This window comes from Heloderma suspectum, chromosome 2 (assembly GCF_057233095.1).
Source record: "Heloderma suspectum isolate Gila_16-S chromosome 2, 16-S_ref, whole genome shotgun sequence".
Taxonomy (NCBI): Eukaryota; Metazoa; Chordata; class Lepidosauria; order Squamata; family Helodermatidae; genus Heloderma; species Heloderma suspectum.
Genome location: NC_139459.1, coordinates 234,901,406 through 234,927,227, shown reverse-complemented (window position 1 = coordinate 234,927,227; position 25,822 = coordinate 234,901,406). Strand labels below are relative to the sequence as shown.

General features: G+C 46.8%; 1 protein-coding gene across 2 annotated transcripts in view; it reads left to right on the top strand.

Moving 5' to 3' along the window:
• HOOK2 (hook microtubule tethering protein 2) overlaps nt 1–22,893 on the top strand; it is a 29,482-nt gene extending 6,589 nt beyond the window's left edge. Inside the window, exons 3-22 of one of the 2 annotated variants that reach the window (XM_084838565.1) lie at nt 354–426; nt 2,652–2,702; nt 3,674–3,806; nt 4,334–4,401; nt 4,726–4,788; nt 5,348–5,428; nt 7,533–7,690; nt 7,800–7,940; nt 9,648–9,849; nt 11,607–11,717; nt 11,919–12,006; nt 13,018–13,087; nt 13,765–13,902; nt 15,597–15,684; nt 18,212–18,246; nt 18,504–18,586; nt 18,955–19,058; nt 19,226–19,333; nt 20,534–20,605; nt 21,460–22,893. In XM_084838565.1, coding sequence (XP_084694691.1) covers nt 354–426; nt 2,652–2,702; nt 3,674–3,806; nt 4,334–4,401; nt 4,726–4,788; nt 5,348–5,428; nt 7,533–7,690; nt 7,800–7,940; nt 9,648–9,849; nt 11,607–11,717; nt 11,919–12,006; nt 13,018–13,087; nt 13,765–13,902; nt 15,597–15,684; nt 18,212–18,246; nt 18,504–18,586; nt 18,955–19,058; nt 19,226–19,333; nt 20,534–20,605; nt 21,460–21,597 — 2,005 coding nt within the window. In that variant the 3' untranslated portion in view covers nt 21,598–22,893. Of the gene's footprint in view, nt 1–353; nt 546–2,651; nt 2,703–3,673; nt 3,807–4,333; nt 4,402–4,725; nt 4,789–5,347; nt 5,429–7,532; nt 7,691–7,799; nt 7,941–9,647; nt 9,850–11,606; nt 11,718–11,918; nt 12,007–13,017; nt 13,088–13,764; nt 13,903–15,596; nt 15,685–18,211; nt 18,247–18,503; nt 18,587–18,954; nt 19,059–19,225; nt 19,334–20,533; nt 20,606–21,459 lie in introns of both variants that reach the window. The other variant, XM_084838566.1, reaches the window with a different exon arrangement.
• The last annotated feature ends 2,929 nt before the right edge of the window (nt 22,894–25,822 follow it).

Below are 25,822 nucleotides of genomic sequence, written 5' to 3'. Positions count from 1 at the left end.
TGTGCCTTTCTCCCACCTTTGCTGAGGCTGGGGATGAAGATGTCTGGCTTTTTGTCCGTCAGTACTGTTCACTCAAAAGAGAGCTACTTAATACTAAATGTGTGGCTTGTAGCTGAACAGTATGGTGCTAGGGCAGAGAAGAAGGATTGATAACAACTAGGAATAGAGGAGAGCACTTGCTAGTTATCCTATTTGTCACAATGAAACATGTGAATGAATTCTTGATTAGTGAGGTACAGGGCCCACAAAGCTTCTGTGGGAGATCCTGGAGTTACTGAGCACTTGTGGTCTGCTATAAAGAGTTCTCTTGTTCCCTTAATCAAGGGCAACAGCTTTATGGTTTTCCTTTCCAGAGACCCCTCTTGGTTCAATGAAACATGGCTCCTGCGAATTAAAGATGACACTGGTGACAACTGGAGGCTGAAGGTATGAAGTGGGATGGATGAATTCATGTCCCACAGGCCAAGATGTTTAGCAATCCCAGATATTGTCATGAGATTCTGGCATATGAATATCTTGAAAACAGTGTTACCACACTTGCTCAGGTACACATGTTTCTAAACACATCCCTAAAGTACTTTTCTGTGTTCAGTGAATAAGCCCTTCTGGAACATGAATGCTGGGAAAATCTAGCTCAGATTCATGCCGGGGGCTGTCCACAATGTCACCCTGGCTTTAAACTTCTGGAGGACTGCTTCTGTCTGTCTTGTAATGTTTTAACCAAAATGCAGGGAACCAAGCGTTAATAACTAGGATAATTAATTAATTCTGAGAAGTGGAGTGCCCCTATAAGGTATTCATAGGATGGCAACAAAGAGACCAGTCAGAATTTTCCCAGCATAAACAGATTGAGAGATTACAATATAGAAGGGGTGGGAACCTCAGGCCTGGGGGCCAAATCCAGCCCTCCTAGGGTCCCAATCTGGCCCTTCGTAATTCCCCTGGCCCCACCCCCTTTATTTATTTTATTTATTTTATTTATTTATTTCTATACCGCCCAATAGCCGAAGCTCTCTGGGCGGTTCACCCCCTTTTCCCCCAAGTACTGATCATTAGTGGTTTCCTGGTTTTATGCTATGTTTTTCCTGTTCTAAAAGGTTGAAATGCCTCTCCTAAGGCTTTGTTCCTGGCAGTAAGAGCTTTAGGCTAAAATATATTGGTATTTTTTGTCTTTTTGTCCTCACCCCTTTTTCCTCTGACTTTGCCCACCACTAGAATGTGGCCCCAAGAGCTTCTACAAATTTGAATTTGGCCCTCAGGCTGAAAGAGGTTCCCCACTGCTGTTACACAGCAATTCAATTCAATGGTTGGCTGGGAGGCTTCCCAGGAAAAGTGCAGTTGTGGGGAGGAGGATGAGAATGAGTTGGTGGTGTGGCAGCGCAAGTATGACTTCGGAGGAAGTGTACTTGGCGAAGGCAGGGCAATACATAGAAAGAGGGGTAGAAGGGGGATTATTAACTAGCCATCCCTTTGTGTTCTGTGTGAATATAGGAAAAGGGGGTGATGATCAGCTGTGTAAGTGGGTACCAGCTGAGAGCTCACAAACTCAAAGGCAGGAATGAGAACCTAGGGAAAGGGAATTCAAAGAGAGGCAAGTGGGAACTTGGGGAAATTCTGGTGTGCTGCAGCACTTAATAGACTTGGGAGGGTTGAGGTACAAAGAGTGGCCCTGGAAGGGCAATTCCAAGGTGTGCATGAAAAAAACTGGTCTCATCTCTATGTAACAAAAGAGTAGAATGTGCTTAGGTAGTGGGGTTGTAGCACTTCTTGTACAGTGCATTTTACTGCTCAAGGCTCTGGTAGCCAGTGTGCAGCAGCCTTCCCCAACCTATTGCCCTTCAGATGTTTTGGACTACAACTCACAGCATTCCTGACCATTGGCTATGCTGTCTGGGGCTAATGGGAGTTGAAGCCTAGAACATCTGGAGGGCACCAGATCAGGGAAGGCTGGTGTACAGTGAGGCTTGATTATAGTAGGAGAGAGAGGAAGTTATGTGTTTACTATCTCAGGAGGTTCTGCACTCAATAGCAGCAGCTGGGGATGCTCCCTTGTCTATGTCAATATTGTTTTCAGTGGGAAACATCAGCTTGACTTGCTCTGGTCACCAGGCCTCGGCTTAGCTTTCTAGGTGTTGTTGCTTTTTCTAGGGAAAACAAAATGGAAGTAGTTTGGGCCATGGTGCTCTGTGAGGGGAAGTGCAAAATGACCATGGAACTTTGCTCTCCTGGCAACAACAGAGTTCTGCAATGTTCAGGTTTTAGACAAGATATCCCTCGCATGTAGTGTTGGCTGATCTGGGTTGACCTTGGGTTGGCCAGCCCAGCTGTGTGATTTGAAGAGGAGGGCAAGGTTTAGAAGAAAAATATCTTCACTAAATATAGGAGGCCTGGCCTGCATCCATCTCTGGGCTCTGCTGCCTGGTGGAGCATCAGGACTGTCACTTCCTATCAAAGTAGCTTTGGAGCCTGCTGAGAAGATGGCCTGACTGGCTCTTTTTCCATCCCAGTGTTAGATTCCAGCTCAGTGGCTGAATGACCTGTTCTAAGTGGGAACATAGTTGACCTTGGAGTTGGGGCTAGTGGAAAGCAGGTCTGCACAACTTGAACAAACCTACACATTAAGTGTCGTCTTTCTCCCACCTTGTCCCCAGGTGAGCAACCTGAAGAAGGTCCTGCAGAGTGTGGTTGAATACTCCCAGGATGTGAGTATCTTCCCTGGGCTGGGTTTGCTGGCATGGTGGCAAGGAATCCCTGCATTGCTGGGGATGGGACAGGCCTCATATGAAAGTTAATGGACTCTGATTAGGCAACAAAGGAGCTGATGAATGCTGATGGGGAACATCTGGCATCACCCAGCCTGGCCATATTGAAGCCAGCACTGAAGCTTGGGAGTTCATGGCTCCAGCTCAGCATTCCTTGCTTCCTACCCATAGTTTTGGTAAAATAGCTCTGCTCCAAATGAGCTGAGTGTGTTATGGGTGTTCTGTGGATGTGCTTTTCCCACTTCTCTGTGTATAGAAGTATAAATCAGTTGAGAGTCAGGGTGGTGTAGTGGAGAGAATGTTGGGCTTAGACTGGGAAGACTTGGGTTCAAATCCCTGCTTAGCCTCAAAGCTCCTTGAATCAATTATCTTGGGTCAATTACTCCCCTTGCCCTAACATACCTCACAGGATGGCTGTAAGGGTAAAATTGGGGTGGGAAGTATGTATGCCTCCCTACTGAGTTTGGAGGAAGAGTGCGATAGAAATGTAACTATAGTAACAGTAGATGATCACTAGTGAAGGCAGCCTTGCAAACAAGTCCTCCAAAATTACCAGCCCATAACTTTTTTCTTTTTTTAAGTCCACCTGTTAGTAACACGTAGCCCATTGACAACCTGGAAGAGGCTCTTGCAGTTTTCAAAAGCTTCCCTGTCTGGTAATCTGGAGGCAATTTCTGCTTGCCACATACTACTGGGCAGGTGGTTTGTTTCAAGCTGAAATTAAAGATCCTTAAAAAGCAACTTTCCAGCTCCCATACAAACTGCTCCTGCCATCTGTTCTGCCTGGCATGGACCTGGCTACCGACAGGTGCCCTGAGCTGAGTGAAGCAGGTAGTGGCAGCAGAAACATTGGAAGGTCCACTGGCTGTCAGGAGCGATTTCTTTGTCTTTCTACTCTGCATATCCCTCAGGTCCTGGGCCACCAAGTCCCAGAGCAGCTGCTGCCTGATGTAGCCCTGGTTGGAGAGCTGTCTGACACAGCTGAGCTGGGCAAGTTGCTGCAGCTGGTGCTAGGCTGTGCTATCAGCTGTGAGAGGAAGCAAGGTATGTGTATGCAAGTGAGTAGCACAGTTTGGGGATGTAACTGGGGCTGCATGGACATCTGTGCCAGAGGGATGTCTCTGCAATGGGTACTTTAGATACCCATGGGGGGGAGGGGGGCTAGCTGTTGGCTGTCCCACTTGTTCGAGGGTTGCTATCCTGCCTACAGGAATTTAGTGTTGCACTTGGACGACTCTTGTCTCGTTCATATGGCTACAGGGTCTCCGTTAGCTGCCTCCTCTTTCTCTTTGGGGCCTTGCCTCCCTTCTCTTCACTCTTGTTCCCCATTGGGATATCATCTGCTCAAAGCTGTTTTGAGACAGAGGAGCTCTTTGTGTGTGCTAGCCCCTGGCCTTCTACTTCAGCTGCAGACCCCCTCCCTCATCTAACCTCTACCCCACTCCCAGAGGCTCTGCTGCCCAGACTTCATAGCTGCATGATTTCAAGGGAAGGGGGGAAGAGAGGATTAGACAGAGGAGGAAAAGAGCAGTCGGACATTACCTTCAGTGCCCAACTTGATCTGTTTGCAGATCACATCCAGCAGATTATGACCCTGGAGGAGTCTGTGCAGCATGTTGTTATGACAGCAATACAGGAGGTGAGTGTGGCTGTGGTCTGCAACTTGGTGTGAAGCTATTAGGCTCTGAAACGAGATGCTTGGTTGGCATCACCAGCCATTGCCCTGGCTAGGAAGTGCCTCTTGTGCTCAATCTCACCTCCTCTCAGCTGGTGCTTCTAGTTTTGTGTTAGTTGAAATGAATAGGTGCCCCTATTCCATGCCAGCATTGGCCCCTCCCTAGATGAAAGTTGGGTAAGTTGCTCTTGTTAACCTATGCCTGCTTCCTAAGATACACTACTCGGAAAGGTATGTGAGGCACCTGTATGCAGCCAGATTCTAAACCTTTCTCCTCCTCTCTTGCAGGTATTGACCAAAGATTCGTCAGACACACTGAGCTCAGAGACATATGGCAATTTTGACAGCCAGGTACCCGTGATGATGTATATGGGCTGGGTGGGTAGAATAAATCCTAATGATACAAAAACCAAGGGTATCAAACCTCTTTCATCTCAAGGGCCGGATTCCACTTCAGAGAAGTGTTCTGGCACTCCAAAGGTAGGCAGGGCTGAAAGCAAAAGGGGCAGGGCCAACACGCCAGCGCATTTTAGCTTAAAGCTCTTCCTGCCTGTAACTAAGCCATGGGGAGGCATTTCAGTCTTTTACAATGGGGGAAAAAAAACTGGGGAAAAACCAAATGATCGGGTGGGGCCAGGGGAAGGGGGCATGGCCATCTGGGGAACCCTGGAAGACGAGATTGGGGCCCTAGGTGGGCCGGATTTCACTTATGGGCCTGAGGTTCAGCACCCCTGCAGTAGACGTATGGTGAGCAGGAATGGAGAGCCATCCCTTTTTTGGTGGGGTGAAAAGTTGGGCGGCTAGACCTATGCTCATCTGAGTTGATTGCGTTGGTTAGTGTCTGTGGTGATATGGCCTTTCACTGACTCCTTGCCCCTCTTCCGCATTACTGGTCTGTTTTGTCTTGCAGTCCCGAAAGTACTACTTCCTCAGTGATGACATAGAGGAGACAGATGATATGCGCCAGCACTGCCATGACCTGGAGCAGCAGGTGGGTGCCTCTTGAGAGCAGGGTTTTTGTGGATGGAAGCCCACTTTGCTTGCGGTGGCTTTGGAAGGCAGTTTCTAATGTGCTTCAGGTGGTGGCAACCAGCGGCTGCTCATATGAACTCTGAAAATCTCGGTCAAAGGGGAAAGCTGGGCAGCTTGAGGCATCTGCAGGTCTGTTGGTGCATTCCCGGGTGAATGGCTGGGAAAGGGTATACCTTGGGCTGGATGTTTGCAGGTGCCCTGCCGTGCCATTTCTGAACTGGCCTCTTGGCTAACGTTTCCCCCTATATTGTACAGCGCCATTTGTGCTGACTTTACAGAGGTGCTGGGACCAGCCTTGTTCCAGGCCCATGATTCTTCTGTCCTGCCTTGGAGAAGGCAAAGTGAGGACCTCTCCTCCTACCCTCCACTGCCCCATGCAGTCCAGCACCTTGTGGTTCTTTGAGAATGTTGTGGGCTTGCTGCGCAGCATGGAGCCAGCTGAGCTTGGCTGCAATGTCGTGTGTGAGTACCTGCCCTCCTCCTAGTGTGCAGCTGTTCTCTCCCCCCCACCAGTTGTTTTGAGGTGCTTTGGATGGAGTGCAATGCCAGCCTGGTGGCTCTGGGGCTGGGTTTCATGCTTTCTTTGTCAGGTGGCCTGTGACCCTGGGCCAGCCATTCTGGGCCACCTTTCACTTTACGAGGACTGGGAACCAGGCCACTGTCTTGCCGAGGAGCTAAATTGAAATACACGGCATATAACAGAATGCTTTTGGATACTGCAGTAAAAGGAAACTGTGGGTGGGGAGGGAACTGAGAAGGGACAGGCTGATCTCTCTCCCTTAAACCCCCCCCCCCTTTACTCCTCCAAGGTGCTAAAGTGCCCCTAGGGATGCAGCCCCCTTCAAGAAGGTGAGTGTCCTCCCTCCGTTCCTCTCCCTAAGCTCTTGCCTATGATAACAAAGCTGCTCACTCAGCAGTGACACCCCATGCCTGCTGGGGCCAGCCTAACTCTCTTGCATGAGCATGTACCATGCTGACAAGTTAACAGCTGCTTGAAAGTGCCCGAGGAGTTGCTTGCACTGGGTACAGAAGTGGACTTGTGTCTGGTTGGAGCTAGGACAGCCTCCTGACTCTGTACTAATAGAGCTATGAATGCACACTTCTTCACCTAGGGGCTCTAAACGGCATAGGAAGACTTTCTTGAATCATTTAGACTTATGGGATATATTCTATTGCAGGCTGAGATTGTGGCCTCTTCAGTTAGCAGCATTTAATCCAGGGATGAGGGAAGTGTGGATCTTCCAGATGTAGTTGGGCTGCAACTCCTCTTACCCCTCATCACTGTCTAGGGTTGATGGGAGTTGCAGTCCAACAACATCTGGAGGCACATTCCCCGCCTCTGATTTAATCTTTGCAGCAATTCAGGAGCGTTGCAGCAGGTAGACGCCTCAGTGTAATAAGGCCTTTGCTTCCATTGAGGGAGCAGAAGCCTTGGCAAGAGCCTGCTAAAACTGCAGGGAGAGGGTGAGCGTTCTTGCTTGCCAGAATTTCCTTGCCATACTATAGCAGAACCTGTTTGGATGGTCAAAATCCACCCCACAAGTTGTTGGTTGACGCAAGAAGCATCCTGACAAGGCTAGTCTCAACAGCTGTGGGGGGGAGGGGGGATAGGAGGCCAACTATGGACACTGCCTTGAGCACATACACAAACATCTATCCACCCTATTCTGCATGGCTTCCTGATTCACAACATCCAGAGATGAGCAGTATCTAGACAAACCTGCTAGAGCAGCAGCAAGAAGGAAACCATTTGTGGCTTTGTGTGGCAGCCTGATAGAAGGTGGGAGGCATACCTTCTCTTCAGTCTGTTCTTAAAGCAAGGCAAAAAGTTCAACAGACAAGACTTCAGGAGCTCCGCCTCCACTTCCTGTCCCTCTTCTTTCGTGTTCACTTGTAGGATGAGGTTAAACTGCACAGGCTGTTAGGCTTTCAGAGTACTTGCTGGTTTCCCCATCATGCTTAGGTGGACTATGCTGGAATCTTGATGGCTGCAGTGCTGAGCTCTGTGGCCCTGCTGCTTCCTAGAGTGTCTGACTCTTCTTCCCTTCCCCACCCATTTTCAGATCTCCATCCTGGTGGAAGAAAAAAATACATTGGTGTTGGAGAACAAGACCCTCCGAGAGCAAAAATGTTCTCTAGAGTCAGATGCTGCTGGGCTTACCGGCAAGAAGTTGCTTCTGCTTCAAACCCAGATAGAGCAGCTGCAAGAGGAGAACTTCCGGTAAGGCAGATGCTGCGGGGAGTGGGGGTTGGGCCCTCTGAGCTCAGTGCCAAAGGCAGTGGGGTCCAGTTAGAACAGAGGTCTAACTAACGATCTGTCTTTCGGCCAGGCTGGAAAATGGCAGAGATGACTTCCGGGTGCGCTGTGAAGATCTAGAGAAAGAGGTGCAGGAGCTGCAACACCGCAATGAGGAGCTGACCAGTCTGGCAGAGGAAGCACAAGCACTCAAAGATGAAATGGACGTACTGCGGTGAGTATATTGTGACCCCTTGGCTGTAATGCTGCAAAATACACCTTGGCTGTAATATGCAAAATATTGTTTTATTTTTCTGGCTCTGTTACTGGCTTAGGAAGCAGTCCATGGTTTAGCCTAGGCCTGCTGTGACAGATTTCCCATGTGTGAATCTTAGGCGAATAGTGTGCTATGTTGCCCAATAGGTGATCCTTCTCCTCCTGTGGACTAGTAAGGGTCTGTGTCTGCCCTGATGATCACTGACCTTCTCATATTTGAACCTGTTTGGGGAGATGGTCAGTTCTCATGCACAGCCTTTCCCATATTTAATACAGTATCTCTTGTACCCCCCCCCCCCATCCTGAAGGCAGAACAGCAGAATCTCACACTGCTAATGATGGCTGAATGCAGGTATGGAGGAGATTGAAAGTCTCACTTTGAGACTAGATCAAACAATTATTGAGAAGTGTTAGGTTTGTGCTACCATTCAAAGTTGCACATCCCCCCCCCCCGGGCTAACATTGCTGTTTCCTTAATTGTGTTTTTTATGGATCTGTTTTTATGTTATGTTTTCCAGTGGTTCCTACCTTCTCACTTAGTATGTAGATCAAGAGTTGGACAGAAGAACAGCTTAGAAAGAAATTGTCGCCATCTACAAGCTATATATTCCTGGAGATTTTTCCCTTGAGAAACTCTTCTGCCACACCTGAATTGTTAGCTTAAATAGCAGTTGAGAATTCTGTAGGAACTGCCACTACAGAGGATTTGTGGATGGTGCATGCCCATGAACTGAAGCCTTGATGAGTATTGTCTCTTTCCTAGCTTGAAGCTCTGGGAAAGTGTTAGGTTGTAGTAACTATAATTTAGGAGCCCAGGAATTTTGTGTCTGTATATGGAACGTGGCTTTGGATGTAGAATCAATTTTCTTTTACTGAATCTTTAAAATTTCTGCTGTCTTGGGTTGTGGAGACCATAAGATCCTAACCTTTGATTTCACTGGAAACATATTGACGGTTTCTTTTAGAATAACGTGGTTTAGTAGGGATACTTAGTAGTTCCGGGTGAATGGACTTCTGCACTTAGAACAGTTCTGGTCAGCATTCATAGCCTTCTGTCTCAATATAATAGCTAGGCTTCTTTCTCCCATATTTGAATTTTCAACCAATATAAAGCATACCATTAAGTATCTTTGTGTAAACTTTGCAGTGTATGCCAAATTCCAGAAATGGAGTGTCTGTGTCTCTTTCTCTCTTTTTACCTACAGCTTTTGAGACCATTTTGCACAAAAATATATTCCCTTTCACTTCTACAACTGTAAAATGCATATATCTATCAGTCAGTTTTCGCCTGTATGTAGAGGAGCAATCCAGAAGTACAGTCTTTCCTGGCTTCTGTTCCACTCCTGAGTCGTTACTGTGACTCCTAAGCCCAAAGTACATGGGCTGGATGCCCATTTGGCAAGGGACAGTACCAGATAACCCCAATTTAAGTACATACAGCTTTTGGATTGCACTGAATGGGCTATTTAGTTTCTTATCTACTATTGTTCCGGTCTTTGGCGCACACTGACTTTGCTGAGGCAATTCCTGTTGCTTTATATTGAAGCTTTGTATAGCCAGCAGTGTTACTTTATTGGATAAAAAGTGAAAGAATAGAAGCTCAAGTTGCTCTGATATTAAAAGGTATAAAGCATTTCACTTTTCTGCCATCCTTCTTTCGCTGCAGCCACTCATCAGACAGGGTGGGGCGGTTGGAGGCTATGGTAGACTCCTACAAGAAGAAGCTGGAAGACCTCGGTGACCTGCGACGGCAGGTTCGGCTGCTCGAGGAGCGGAACACTGTCTACATGCAGCGAACTTGTGAGCTGGAGGAGGAGCTGCGACGTGCCAATGCTGTGCGTGTGCAACTGGAAGCACACAGAAGACAGGTGAGACAGTGGTAGAGGCCACGTGTGGGCAGCCAGAAGCCTTCCAAAGGGTAAAGTCAGAACAACTGCAAGAGGAGAGTGCTGTGATTTGACTTGAAGCTAGGGATGGCAGAGAAATCCTCCGCGGACTATCTGGCCTCCGGAATCCGCAGCAGAGTGGCTCCACTTACCTCTGGCTCCAGAGGATTTCACACGGAGCAGCTCCCCAGCTCCCTAGACCAGGTGATATGCTAATGGCAGCTTCCGTTAGCCTATCGCTGGGAGAAATACAGACATAAATAGCGTATTGGATGCTACTTGCGGCTGTAAAGCCCTGACTTTGACCTAATTGCAGCTGTTTAGAGCTGTATTTAGGTCAAACACAAGTGTTTGTGTTTACAAACACTTTACAGCCACAGGTGGTGTACAATATGCCATTTGTGTCTGTATTTCTCCCACTGATAGGCTAATGGCAGCTGTCATTAATGTACTGCCTGGTCTAGGGAGCAGTGCTTCCAAGACCAGGCGAGAGCACTGGGGGGTGGCTGCGCCAAGGCCCCTCTTCCCCACACCGGCCTTTGCCAGGTGGCGCGCGGAAGAGGGATGACGACAGCCAGCGATAGGGTAATGGCAGCTGCCATCACCGTATCGACTGGTGTAGGGAGCCAGAGTGCTGCTCCGCAAAATCCTCCGGACACGGAGCCACTCCGGAGGATTTCGAGGGGCCATGAGCGGCACAAACAGCCCCTCTGTGAACACCTCCTGGACTGGAAAGTGGGGGGTTTGTACAACACTACTTGAAGCTGACCAAAAGATAGGTTAGAGCACTAGCTGGCCAGCAGGGCTGGTGCTGGTATCCAGACATAGAATCATAGGGTTGGAGGGGGCCTACAAGACCCTCGAGTCCAAGGCCCTGCTCAATGCAGGAAGCCTACAACACCCGATATTCCCAGGTGGTCCCCCATCCAAGTACTAACCAGGGCTGACCCTGCTTAGCTTCCAAGATCAGATGAGATAGGGCGCATTTTATTGTTCAATATGAACAAGTCTCAAAAGAGTCCTAAAAGGAAATCAGTCATAATGCAAAAATCTAAAACCTCATTAAAGAAAGAGGACCAGGATTCTTTTCAACTTCTTCTTGCATCCTGATCTTTTAACTCACTGTCAGTTCCACTAGCCTTCTCTTACACACAGAGATGCATAGTTTTTTCTTCTCTTCAGCAACTGTTGTACTGGTCCAGCAGCGCCCACTGCAGTACAAAGAGAACAAGACCCGCTTGTTCCTTCTCACCTGATTTCCCTGATCCTACCATGAAATGCCAGTTAGAGAAGGTTAACTGCCCTGTAGCTATAGGCAAGATGTTCCCGTAGCAACAGCAGAGCGGCCACCCTTTTTTCAAGTGGAAGGTAGAAATCCAAATGGTGCAGCTTTTCTAAGTAGGGAGTTGCACTGATGGGAAAACTACACCTGTTGAGTTTCTATCATCACATAAGCAAGACCTCTCGAGTAAAACTAAAAACAAAGCAAAACCCTGTTTGAACAAGGCTGAACTGGCAGCTGAATTTGTGCTGCAGGTTTGCAGGCGGATCTCTTGTCTTGAATGGCCTTGTGTTCAGTCTCATTTTGGCTTATAAGAGTACTAAAAGTAAGCCCAGGCTGCCTGTTATGAGGAAGAACACTGCTGATAGCTGCAGAGTGGGAAGGTGGTGGAAAAAAGAGGAGGAAGAGACGGTGGACTGAAAGTACCCCAGCAAACGCCCATTCTTCCCTACTCCAGGTGCAGGAGCTCCACAGCAAACATGCAGAGGAGGCCTTGAAGGCAGAGAAATGGCAGTTTGAGTTCAAGAACCTCAAGGAGAAGTTTGAGGCATTGGTAAAAGAAAAAGAGGTAACGCAGGACTGGTGCTCGAGATGGGTGCTGCTCCCCTTCACTTGAGGATGAAGATCTAGTGGCAAGAACAGGGAAATACGGAGGGAGAAGGAGCTGGGGCATCTATATTCTGTTACTTGGGGCAATAAAGTGCAACTTAATATAGGCTAGTGTCTTAAGTTTCTTTCCTTCTGGAGTGATACCTGGATCTTCTTGCAGAGGCTGATTGAAGAGCGGGATGCCCTTCGGGAGGCCAATGAAGAGCTGCGATGTGCTCAGGTGCAGCAAAAATTCCTAAACCAAGCAGGTGAGCTGAAGAAAACCTCCCAATACTTGTTCTGGGGGAGGCTTTGATGGATCGCATGGGGAGAGGATGGGTGTGTGTGGAAGGGCAGTCCCAGGTTATGTGAACATTTGTACATTTAGCTTTTGTTAACGTGTGCACATCCACAATGAAAGCAGGGAACTTGCCCACCCGTTGTGATAATCAGAGGAAGCAGCCTGGCCCCATCTGAAATACAGAGGGTGGGGATGCAGGTCGGGGCTGCCTCGGTGGTGGTGCCCAGAGTGTGGGACTCCTTGTCCCATGGTACCCAGCTAACCCCTTCTCTGTGTACCTTTAGCTGTCAGGTTAAGACCATATTGTTTAGACGGGCATCTTATCAAGATGTCCCTTGATTTAATTTAGGTCTGATTGCTGATTGAATGTTGTGATATTGTATGACTTGGTGGTTGTGGCTGGTTTTGCTATTGGAATTGTATCAGCCATAGGAGAGCTGGAAGGGTAGGATTTTAAACTGTTAAGAATTTTAGCCTTGCTGAAAGATGTGCGATTCTGTCTTCCAAAAAGCTTTCCCTACAGCATGGATGTACACTTCCTTGCTCTCTTTTGCTCTCTTTCACACTTTCTCATTAGAATGTCTGAACCAGCTTGTAGGGAAGGCCCTGCAGTATTGTTGACCATTGCCTGATGTGAGGTTACCAACTTAATCTCAGCCTGAGTAGCTTTTCCCAGCCTTCATTCTTTCCCTGCCTGACTTCTTCCTCCAAGCATGATGGGAGATCCTAGCATTAGGCACATCCAGCTTAGCATTACTGGTTCACATAACTGCACTAATTGCTTCAACTTAGGGTGGGCAAGCTGTCCAGCTGTGGTGGGAGCAAGTGATTTGGAGAGATGTAATCCATTTTAGAGGGCTGTACATGTAGCAACACAGTATTTGAGGACAATTGGCTCCTCCCCATAAACCTGCACCTTTCTGGAAAAAGCAGAGAAAAAATAATCTCCTGTTTTCTGCCATTCCCTGCCCCCTTGCAGATACTATGCTAGAAGAAATTGCTTCTCCTGTGGATAACTTGGCAGCTGAGATCATGCCAGCAGAACTCAGGTAAAGTTTGTTTCCCTAGGGATCCTGTGTTGGAGGTGGGAGGGGAGAAGTTTGGGGGGCCAAGCCCCGATCAGCGGCTTACTATTCTTCATCATAATACTTGACTACTTCCATCAGTTGGAAGCTTAAGTTAGTGGCCAGAAGATTCAAAATGAGGAGGACTGCAAGCTGAAGTGAGCCCACCGCTCCTGGTGTCTTTGATGCAGAGATAGGGGGGCAGGTAGTCTCCAGGGAAGAGGAGGTGTCTTCTTTCTCCCTGACCTTGTAGATAGATGTGCCAGGCCCAAGGATGCCTTCAGCTTGTTTGCTCCAGCTTGCACCCCAGCCTTCTCCTATTTCTTACCAGTCAGAGCCTGGCTTTTCCACAGTCAAGTTCGGGACAGAATGTTCCCTATAGATATCCTGGTTAATACAGAAGGGTAATCTCTGAAGGTCATCTATCCTAATATGCCTTGCTCTGTTTTGATAGGAATGCCCTCCCCCAATGCAAATGGCTACATTATAGAGGCTGCAGCCTCTCTTAAAAGCCATTCTGCCTCTTAAGTCCAGTTCTTGGGGATGCTAGGAGAGTTGAGTGTGAGCTGCATGGAATTATCCCCCCCCCCCCAAGTCTGTAGCATCAGATAATGCTGCTTCTCATATCTGATAATCCTAACACTTTTGTTTCTTGCTCCTAGGGAGACCATTGTGCGGCTGCAGCATGAGAACAAGATGTTATGTGCACAGGAGTTGTCCTACCGACAGCAGCAGGCTGAATTGCAGGGACTGCTGGAAGAATCGAACCGCACCAGGAACCAGCTGGAGGCACAGCAAAGGTATCTGATAGATCTGGAAGGTTTACTATCTGTTGTGTGAGGACTAGACCTACGAAACCCAGACTTCTTCTCTTACCCCTGAAAAAGAGAGATGCAGGGCCTTATGTCATTGATTTCTTAACTGGAAGTAGGCATGTCAGATAGCTACATTGGCATAGCTGACTCCAAGTTGTTAAATTTGTCACTCCTACCATAGAAATCTAGACTTCTATTCAGCATTTGAAATATTTGCCTCCTATTTAAAACTAGTGGGACAACTCTTACTGCTTGCCTATTGAATAAAACCCCATGTATATATTCAGGTAGGGGGCACTTGAGCTTAAGCAGTCTTTGCCAAATCTACTATGAAGTTAAGACAAATGTTTTATTACTGAGCTTCTTCCTAGCTTCTGCATTTTTAAATCATGATGGGCAAACTCCCTTCTGTTCATGTTGGAGTGGCTCCAAAATGAGCCGAAGCATTTCCCTCAAACTGGGAAAAAGCTATCCCTGAAACCACCCAAATTCGACCCCCTTAACTCCCCCCCTCCCACACACAAACTGCAAAAAAAGTCTTAGCAGCTGGGGATTGTGGAGGTTTGCAAGGCTCCATTATCCCAGGCTGCATGTGACCTCTTCTCTGCTGTGGGGCTATCATTTGTAGGCTGAGAGTGTGGGTGCTTGCCATCCATGATCTTGGACTGTGAAGAAGCCCCAAGCAGCCTGAGACACACACACACACACACACACACACTCTCTCTCTCTCACACCCCGGAGTCGTACTGGGCTGCTTGCCTTTGAGAGCTTTGTGTGGTCAGCAGAGGTCCTGGCAGGGCTTCCCTTGGTTGCATAGAGCTGTCAAATGCAGCCAGAGGTCAGGGAGGCTTGGAAGCCCCCACTGTCCCTGGCTGTCAGTGCTTCCTCCATCCAAGTGAGGCCCTGCCCACAGTAAACTGTCCTTTTGGGGGTTTGGAGGGCAGGGTAGGCTGGGCTTTTATTTCTGACTTGGATTTTAATCCAAGAGATAGGAGTACTTGTGGGTCTACGCCTCTTTGAGATGAGCATTAGGACTCCATGGAGCTTGTATGCAGTCTCAGCTACTGCAAGCTTTGCCAGCATCTCTAATTTCCACTGCTATTCCTCATTAGGAATCTTGTAGAATAATAAAGAAATAATGGTGTTTGTTTAGAGATTCACGTCTTGCTTCAAGCTGCGTAGAACATTTGATATCCATATCTTCATGTCTATATCAGTAACTGTGTTCCTCCCTGTGCATTGTGGAAAATAAGGCGAAGATTATCCCTAATCATTAGCTGTGGAGAAGGTGGTGAGCAAGGCTGCTCCTCTCCCTCCCCCTCCCCTTCATATATTAAAGAAGGGGTGGGGTCTCTAGGAATAGGAGAGCTGATTGCACTGTCAATCGTATACACGTCTTCTCAGAAGTAAGGCCCACAGTGTTCAGTGGGGCATATTTCCTGGCCAGTCTGCATAGGATGCAGTCTTAAGATGCAGCCCTATACCTACTTGCTTGGTAGTAAGTCCCCTTGCAACAGACCTGTGAGTAGTCATGTATAGGATTGCACTGTTAAGTGATGTGCCTCCCTACTAGTGCCTTATTGCTAGGAGAAATCTGTATTCATGACACTGTGGGTTTTGTTACTGTTTGCAGCTGGTTTTTCCCTTCTCTGTTTCACTGGTCTGTTTTCCCTTTCTAGACTGAGCCAGCAACAGATCTCTGAGCTCAAAGTGCAAGTGGAGGAGCTCCAGCGGGCCCTCCAGGAGCAAGGAAACAAGGCAGAAGATGTGAGTCTCCCTGGGAATGGGCTCTGGGAGGCCTTAAGGGGAGATGTCAAAGGAAATGTTCACAGAAGCATCTACTCTCCACCTCAATGCCGACCACCTCATGAGGTGTCAGTAATGGGGACTGGCATTCACCTGCCTCTGTGCTAGGATGTATGACGCATGTGCTGCACCATCTTATCCAGGATCGTGTGCTCTGACTTTTGTATATAAGGCGGGAAGCTCTGTATATTTCCTGTTTATCCTTCCTAGTTACCTTGGGTCTCAAAGCAACAAAGAAGGGAGAACTAAGCCTCAAAACTGTGGTTGCCACTTGACAAGGTTATTATAATGTGGATGGCAGAGATTCCTTAAGATTATAGAACTGCCAAGATAAATAGCACACACAAGGGTGCACTCTTGGTAGCTGCTGAGTCACCACTTAGAGCAGCCATGCTGGACAAAGGGATGCTATTTGGCTGAGAGCATTGCTTGCCGAGGCTGTGTAGTGTGGTTTTGGCCCTAGTTAAGAGCCTTGTGTCTCCTCCTGTTCTGCAACTTGCCATGATCTCCTAACCAGACCTCTTTTCTCTCCACCCCCACCCCTTGCGTCTCACTGTGCTAACTGCCCTCTCTTTCTCCCCTCTGACTTGCTGGCTGTCCTGTCCAGGCCATTGTAAGTACTTGCACATCCTGTGTTGCTTCCACCATCTATCCTGCTCTGCTGCAAACTCGTTGTCGCTTCTCTTATGTCAGTGTTAAGTCTCAGTGCATCGAGGAAGCGTGGCTACTCTAGGTTCATATGCCAAGATCTGCTAAGGGGCCTTAATTCTGAAAGTTTGGAAGGATATGAGTGCAGTCTTCTCAGTGCTGAAGCAAAGCTGAAAAGCTTGGGTGCTGCTTTGGGTTGGTAATGGCTGCTCCAAATGGCAGACTAACATTCTTAAAAGGTAGTAGTTTGGATCTGTTCCTGAACTGGTGGAAAGTATTTACTGTAGGTACTGCAATTTCTCTGAGGAGATGTGCGCAAGAAGCTGCAATCTCTAGCTGTCTCATTGTTTCTGAAATAAGGGGCGCTAGGGATTAAGAGTGTGAAACCCATCATGCATCTCAGGTACTAATATTGCCTATGAACAGTCAGTTTGCATTTCCCAAAATGAGGGTTGTTGCCTCACTGAGGTCACTGGAAGGGAGTATGTCATGGTCTTCTGAGCATTGAGAGCCCTTGTTGAGGGGTGAGGCGACTAGCAGGTGAGAAACAAGTAGAAGGTACTGTAGCCTAGTGGGTTTGCCCAGTGGTCAGGATATGTGTTTCCTGTAGGAGGGTAGCAAGTGCACAGCATTCCAGCTCCTAAGGTTGAAAGCTCTTAGTTTGTGCTTTAAAAAAAAAAAGTTTATTGTGCTTATGGCTGTGAAGACCAGCCTGAAGGTGTGTGGGTCATGCCTGGCAAAATCCCAGTCGCTAAAGTGAAGCTGAACATGTTTTCCAGTAGCCGGGGCCAAGTACTGAATCCCCTATATAGCACTTTTCCTGTGTCCATGATCAGCTGAAGAACGAATTGTACAGGACAAGCCACGTTGGCTTGCTTTTCCGTTGTATCGGCAGGTAGTAGGACCTGCTTCTCTTGGTCCAGGATTTTAGTTTCTACGTACATCCCTGCCCATGAGGTTCTTAGGCATAGGTAGATGTGAAGCACAGAAGACTGAAGGGTGGTAGGAGATGCGATTTCAGGAAGTCAGCAAGTCTGAGTGACTGCAGTAAGAGCGAACTGCTGTGATGCGATATAGTTCACTTTGCAAAGAGTAAGTGAAAACCATTTCAAAACATCTGATATCAACTCAAGCAAATTGTGGCTCTGCAAGGCCTACTTTGGATTGCCTGCCCTTCTTGATGCGCCTTAGGTGACAAAGCCTGAGTGGTCTTGGAAGAAGGGAAGGGACTCCGGGTTTTACCATGAAATCTGGAAATAAGGTTTGAAAGAAGGGAATACTATGGTATAGATATCTCTTGTTTTCAAGGCTGCAGCCTCAAAAATGACATAGGATTCTGTTATGAAGCAGCTGACTATGTTTAGTCCACTTATATTACAAATTCCACCTGTTGCCCTCTGCAGTGCCAGTACAGGTGCCCATGCCTGCAAAACTGAATGGAATTTGTTTGTTCCCTTTTACCAAAGTGGTTCTAAGTCCAGCAGCATCTCAGCCTGCCTCCCCTAGCTCATGACGACAGATCTGAACAACAACCGTGAACTCCTGGTGCTCCTGACACCCAGCCAGTATAAAGCCTTCAAGGCCAGGAAATGTATGTAGCTGGCTGGCATAACCTGAGTGCAGATTTCCAGGCCGCCTGTGCATCGGACCCAGGGAAGCTGCACAGGTTTTGATGTTTGTTGTAACATTTACTGAACATAGCACTAGGTCACACTCTAGTGGCCAGACAACACACAACAGGTTGTTCCTTGCTACCTTAGCAAATGGATTAGCGTGCAATGTAGCCGGCTAACTCAGCATAACAAAAAAAATCCTAAGCTGTCGTTTTATCTCTTTTTAGTCTTCTCTGCTGCAAAAGAAGCTGGAGGAACACCTGTAAGTGATTCCATTCATGGTCTTTGGGGCAGGGTTGGAAAGAGGGTTCCATGAAAGTAAAGCTCAAGCGGCTTGCTTGGCTACATTGGATGGATGCATCTCTGGGCCTGTCATGGGTCTGAGCTCTGCTTCTTTCACCATGTGAATTCTTCCATAAGCCCATGCCAGGGCTTTGGTCCCTTACCCTTTGGATTTCTGGCCTTCATTTGTCAAGCCAGTCACAAGCCTAACTCCCATTTTTCTCATCCCCTGGCCAGAGAAAAATTGCACGAGGCCCATGCAGAGCTTCAAAAGAAGAAGGAATGCCTTGATGAACTGGAGCCCAAAGTGGACAGCAACAGTAAGTGGTTGGATGTTGTTCCATTGCTTTAGGCTCCCAGCTACATAGTCTTCTCTGGCTACCAGGTGAGAGGAGGTGCTATGGTACTAGAGTGGGATTCTAGATTGGGCTACCCAGAAATCCTGAAATCTCCCATAGCTTAAGAGCAGCTTTCCTCAACCTGGTGCCCTCCAGGTATTTTGGACGTTAACTCCCATCAGCTCCAGCCAGCATGGCCAGTGGTGAGGAATGCTGGGAGTTGTAATCCAAAACATCTGGTGGGCACTGGGTTAAGGAAAGCTGGCATAGGGTGAAGATCTTTCTGTCCTTCTCTCCACCATCCACATTTGGAAGTCTGGGCAACTTTGATGTCCTACCTTTTTTGACAGCTGCCAAGAAGATTGATGAGCTGCAGCAGTCTTTGAAGAAGAAGGATGAAGACATGAGAGCCATGGAGGAGCGATACAAGCGCTACATGGACAAGGCATGCACAGTAAGCAACGTTCTTCTGCTGCTTTGCGTCACTGTGTGTATGCCTATGGAAAAATGTATTGGTGAAGTCTTGCAGTATGGCTTTGTAGACCACACACTCTCCAGTGGTCAGTGTCTGTGTTTTTAAGGAGCCTAGTAATTATGGAAGTTGTCTGTGTTTTTCCTCAGGTCATCAAGAAACTGGATCCCAAGCAGCAGTCTCATGTAGTTCCTCTGGAGATCCAGGCTTTGAAGAACCAGCTGCAGGAAAAGGATAAGAAAATAAGCCACCTGGAGGTGAGCTCCACTCCCTCTATTAAGAACCAGGGGCTGCAGCCCCTTTTACACTTTGGGAGTCTCCTTGGGTGAAGTATCACATCAGGCTGTGTCAAGTGGCTGGAATGTCTGACAAATCAAAAGGCTTTCGAGCTTTTGATAACCAAGTGCATCTGTTACCTGGATGTTGCCTGGCAGTGGATCATATAGCACTTGAGTCTCCTGTACATGGGGTCCCATGCTATTCAGGCCACTTGGGGAACCCTGGAATGCAGTGTAGCCCCGTTAGCCCTTACAAATATGAAGCTAGAGCAGAATGTCTATTACTTTTGAATCCTGAAATATAACCAAAACTTTCTATAATCTGAAACACGGTTGACAGTGTCAAGGCTGGTTGATCGCGGTTTTATGTATTTACCAATTGTCATTTAATGTAGCTGCTAAAATACTGGTCATGATTTTATAGTCTACATTTAGTAACAAAATTAGTCTATATGATCGTATATTGAGCAGATTCTTTCTTTCTTTAGGAATTAGTACTGTTTGGGGCTGGTTCCAACTGACTGGAATGACACCCCACCCTTCATTAGGCAACGTTTTAGAGCTGAGGTGGGCAGCCTCTGGCTTGCAGGCCGCATGTAGCCCCTGTTACCACCACCACCACCCCGCCAAATAAAATGTAAAAAAATATTTTTCAAGCTAAAGTTGGCCCGTTTCACAATCCATAGCCGCTACAGAGCGACAAAAGGGTTAAATTTAGCTTGTAAACAAGTTAATTTAACCATAGCAATACTCTGTAGCTCTTCTTTCCATTCTTTCTTTTCTTCAGCGGACACTCATGGAGTGCAGCCCGTGGGGAGGGTCTGGGAGGCAAAATTGGCTCCCAGAGTTGCCCATCCCTGGTTTAGAGCACAATTTGGATAAATGTAGGCTTCTAAGCCATATACCCCTATGGCTTTATTCTTTATAGTTTTTAAATATAATATTGAATCTTAACAGAGCAGACGATTCAGACTCAGACTTGATAATGCTCAGTAGTAGATTTGGGTAGCTGAGGAGTTTCCAAAAACTTATTGAGATCCTTTCTTTTGGTGTACTCAGTTTGGGAACATGCTTGATAATACTTAAATGATTTATTTTATTTCATCTATAACTTTAGCAGTTGGTCTGATTTTCCCCCCACTAATGGTATTATATTCCATTCTTACTTTCTCATATTAGACTGACTTTGAGAAGACAAAATCTCAACAGGAGCAAGAAGAAAAGTTGATCATCACTGCCTGGTATAATATGGTGAGTTTGGACGGAGCTTGGCATAAATGCAGGGGAGAGGCTGGCACACTACCTGGCAGCAGAGCGGGCAAAATTCAGGCGCTGGGATGTTTTCAGTACGCATTGGACAGAGACGTGGTCATGCAGATCTGCATGTGGAGTTTGGTATCTCTCTCAGAATTTAACATCTCTGCTTTCTCTATAGTTAGAAATGTAGACATATGTTTGCTACCACTAGGCTCTTCTGAGTGAAACGTCTGAAGACAGAGGGGAGCTTCAAAGGACTTCCCTGTGTCTGTGGGCTGGGTGCAGCAGGACTTGTATGGACAACATATTTTCTGTTGTGTAGTGAAAGGAGACTTCACTACTGTGAAAAACAGGCACATATGCACTTAATATTTTGTTGTAACAAACTCTACTTGATCTTCGCCAAAAGGCTTAAGTGGCATCTAATGGTGCAGATTGTTACATGTCTGGATCACAAAACTTGACTTCTTCTGATGCAGAATTTTGGTGTCTGGATCCAGACCTCTCCTTCTGCCAGGAGAAGGACACCAACTTGTGGAACAGGGCTTCTGTGCTTCTCCCCTGCAGCCCTCTGCACCCTCTCAATCTGCACCAGAGAGTACCCCAACCTTCAGGCAGATTTGGAGGGCACAAGGGAAGCTGCAGGGGTAAGGAGAGGATGCAGAAGTCCCGTTCCTCAAGCGGTGTCCTTCTACTGGCAGAACCGAAGGATCTGGATCCAATCAGATAACTTCCAGAGAGAGTACATTCAGTCCTGATCAGAGCCACGTAGAGGAAGAATATTGAAAAACTGTTATCCGACGGTCTGATGGCACAAGTCAAAATGTCATTCTTCTCTCCTACTACAGGGCCTGGCGCTGCACCAACGAGCTACAGAAGAGCGATCTTCCACCCCTCCAACAGTCCAGTCCTTCTTGGCTCAGCAAAGATTAGCCACCAATGCTCGACGGGGCCACCTGGGCCGAGCTCAGCCCTTGCTGCTTTGATACATTGGTGCAGACAAGCCTTCTCAGTTATCGTGATCTGAAAAAGCTGCCTAGTGTGTTCTTTGGGTGCAGTGTTTCCAAAGGGGGTGGAATCTGAGCTCCTGTTCTCCATGCAATGGTACCTCTTTGGGAACTCCGGTTTCCATTGCTATTGTTGAAATTAATTCATTAATTAATTCAGGACTCCCCCTATGCCAAGCGACAGTGCTTTGTTTCTAAAATGACAGGAATCGTTGACAGCAAGGAGTCGGATTCAGCTTAGCAGATGCAGACCTACCTATTCTCCCACCACAGCTGGGGACTGTTACGACGACTGTGCCCTGAGTGATGGGGAGGCACCCTTCGCCGCCATTCCTTAACTATCCCTCCTCTTAAATTCTGATTTTGTATGTGGCTTCTGCATAGCCCTGTCACTGCCATTGTTAAAATGCTCCTTCCCCAGGGATCCCAACTTCATACAGTACAGGGGGGATATTTTCTGTTCCTAGTACTGGAGCAGTCAGGGTACTAGAATCTCTCTGGGTGTTTTGGGGATGAAGGCATGATGACAAGGTGGCTGTTCTGATCTTGGTCCTGTGAGTAGAGTAACCCCTTTAAAGCAGGGATGTGGTCCTCCAGACATTGGACTGCAGCTCCCATCATGCCTCACCATTGGCTAGGGTTGATGGAAGTTGCAGTTTACCCAGCATCTAGAGGCCCACAGGTTGTCCACCTCTGCACAAGTGACCGCCCTGCTTGTGCTAGTGCCCCCCACCCCCTGGCAGCGCCTGAGGCTGATGTGACACAGCGTTGCGTAGTGGCTTATTGCTCCCTTCTAAGAATGGGCTGGGCCTTGGTACAAAAAGCAAAACAAACATTTTAAACTGTATAAACTGGCTTTAGACTTAAGGGGGTGAGGAGAGCGTGTGTGATCCTGCTCATTGATAGTTTGTGTGCACACCTGTAACTGTACTGTCTTCACAGCAATATTTAGAGTTTGGTGCTTTTTTTAAAAAAAGTGTTACTCTGTTTTTCCTGTTAGTATGTCCTTTTTGGATCATATTCTCATCCTGGGAGGAATTGTACGATGCAGTGTCCTTTTTAAATTTGTTCTTTAAAGTTTGATTTGTTTTGTTTTTTTAGTAAAGGTCATAGTTTTAATGCTGTAAATGATACATTTTGTAAAGCTATCTTGTTCATCCAGGTAGGTACCTCTGCCTCTTTATTTTTCTATTGGACAGAAACCTGGCATACAGTGATGTAGAGGGATATGTCTATAGAATCTTTACACTACAAATAAAAAGGCCATGAAATCTTTTCTGTAGCTTTATTCCTCTAGTAGTGACCACTGCACTTCTGGGAAACCATTCTCTGCATTACATATACCAGTTTCTTGCACTACTTTTAATGGAGTAGGTGGAGTTCAGCCATGCAGTTATTTTGAGGTGGGATTTATCTCCCACCACCTCTTAGGTGTAGTAGGCCAGTTGTGCACTCTGTTGGGCCTGGGAAGGGTGTATTTTTTTGGTCTTTTCATCCTGCTTCAGAATCGGATACCATATACTACCGCCAGTTAAAACTCAAGGTGCTTCCTAGAATTTTTCCTGACAGTGAGGCACAAGGCTACCTTGCGTTTAGTATTGCTACAGAGAGGCTGGCACAGTGGTAAATTGTTGCTCAGAATGGTGTATTCTCAGTTGGGATGCATCCCTAGGAGCAGCAACAGAGTATCCTTTAAAGAATCTCCGCCACCATCCTTGACAATAGGGTGGCTCTGTTGCTGGTGGTGCTCTTAGTTACAGGTCCTTCTAGAACACAAGCATCCAACCACGGAAAACGTCCCATTAGTCGTACCTCGTAGCTAAATACTGTCATAAGGATTGCTAACTTTTTAAGAACAAGATCTAGTGCAAAATAGAAGTTCCACACTGAAGACAATACTATTCAGCTGCCCTTTCCAGTACATACTAAAAGCTCCAATTGTCTTTAAGTATTGCATAAAGCCCATGGAGAGAATGGGCGTAATGCAAAACTAGAGTAGGTTTCCTTGGAACACAAAAACCTTGAGAGAAGGAATAGTGCCACTTAAGAGAAAATCAGGCAACTGCTGATACAAAAAGGACAGAGCAGGTTTACTATATGTCACCTGTAGACTACTGCCCCGCAAAGGAATATAAACAACTTCATAAAGAGCATGTTCGTCTACTATTGCACACTGGGGAAACACTAGCTGGAATATGAGATTTCATTTCTGCATAGCATGTCCAGTTAGCACTCTGGGATGGGGTCAGAAGAGGGCAGCATCCCTGAGGAGGGATGTGCACGTGCAAGATCTGACACAGCGTTTAGCATCATTAGAGAAAAGTGTTCCTGAAACACACTATCATAGGCTTTTGAGTTTTGACAAGGGAGTATTAGCAAATGAGGGAATTATTCCTGGCTTTCTTACAATACTTGAGTAAAGGAACTTGCCTTGTTTAAGGGAAATAGCTATTTTGAAGAAAAAACCCACCTGCTTTAAGACACAAACCAGTACCAGTTGCCTTTATGAGATTCCTTTCAATCCTACAGCAGTAGGACTCTCAGCCTTTTTTCTATCAAAGGGACTGTTTTAAATCTGTGTGCTTCAACTGAGCATGTTGCAGGCTGTAACTTCATCTGGGTAGCAGGGCCACTTCAGTTATCCCTCATCAGGCCTAACTTGCTGCTGTTTGTCCAGCGCCTCTCTCCTTTTTGAAATGAAAAAAAAAAGGCTGCTGAGCTATGTTGACCAGTGGCAATCTTTTACAAAGTGTCCTAGTTTCTGGGAGAGCATCCTGTGTCAACAAGTATTCCACCTTGTATAAACTTAGAATACATTTGAGAGAGAGGCTGGACTAGGTTATAGAGAGAAGAGAGTACAGGTTAATACTACAACCATGTCAATTTAACAACAAAAATGCTCAAGCCAGTTAAACATTTACTAGTTTGGGATTGGTGTAATCTGACCATCTCCTGCTTTTCTTACATCATGGAACTCAAGGTAAAGTACACAGGATTCCCGGGTGATCTGCCAGACAGAGGCCTGGTTCAGCTTCAGCAAGATTTGCTTGAACCCTCTGGGCCCTACCACGGGACTATGGTAGATATGTCTAACGCAACTTCTGTTCTCCCTCTGCCACCCATCTTGACCTATAAAAATCAATGTTCTGCAAGTCTAGTACTTTTTAATATGGCTAGGGTTTGTTCTGACAGGCAGGTGACAGTCTTGAACTAAATTAGAATAACACCATCCCTAATTGTTGGTGGTGATTGTCTTCCCATGTGAAGTCAATATAATGCACCATTACTAAAACCAGCCAGTGTTTGAGTTCGTTGTCCATGTGCTATATTTGACTTGCACAGGGATTAAATGCAAACCAGCAAGACCGGGTTTTCTTGGGAAAAGAGGGAAACCTAATATTGACATAGCTGCTAGTTATAAAATGATAGCTGAGAGGGACCTTTGAGATCATCTAGTCACCCACCCTGCTCAGTGCAGAAATCTTTGCAACTGCAACATCCCTGAAAGATGGCCATCCGTCCTCCGTTTAAATAGCTCTACCAAGAGCTGCTGGAACGGCTTAAATGTAAGATCTCTTACAGTTAAGACATCTCTCCTTATGTTCAGCTGAAATCTGCCTCCTTTTAATTTCTTATTCTAGTCCTGCCCTCAGGAGCAACAAAGAACAAGTCAGCTCCCTCTTCTGCATGACAGCCTTTCAGATATTTGAAGACCAGTATCTTATCTCCTCTTAATCTTCCCTTCTCCAGGCCAAACATACCCAGCTCTTTGAACCATTCCCCATAGGACTTTGTTTCCAGACCCAACACCATCCTAGTTGCTGCTCTCTGGGCATGATCTAGTTGAGCCTTCCCCAACTGTGTGTCCTCCAGATGTGCTAGCCCACAACTCCCACCCTCCCTGACTTTTGGCCCTGCTGGTTGGGACTGATGGGACTTGTAGTCCAAAACATCTGGTAAGCACCAGGTTGAGACAGCTTTAGAATGGGGGAGACATGCTGTATTGAAAAAAGGAACAGCTAGCAACTTTTGTTAAACACACTGCCTTTGTTTCTTCTACAACGTGCATGAGATGAAATTGGAGAGAGAGAACTTTTTCTTCCTCTCCCGTAATAAAATTCAAAAGGCACCCACTGAAACAGATAGGTAATATGTTCAGGCCAGACAAAAGAGAAGTTGTTCACATAAGATGGAATGGCATTCA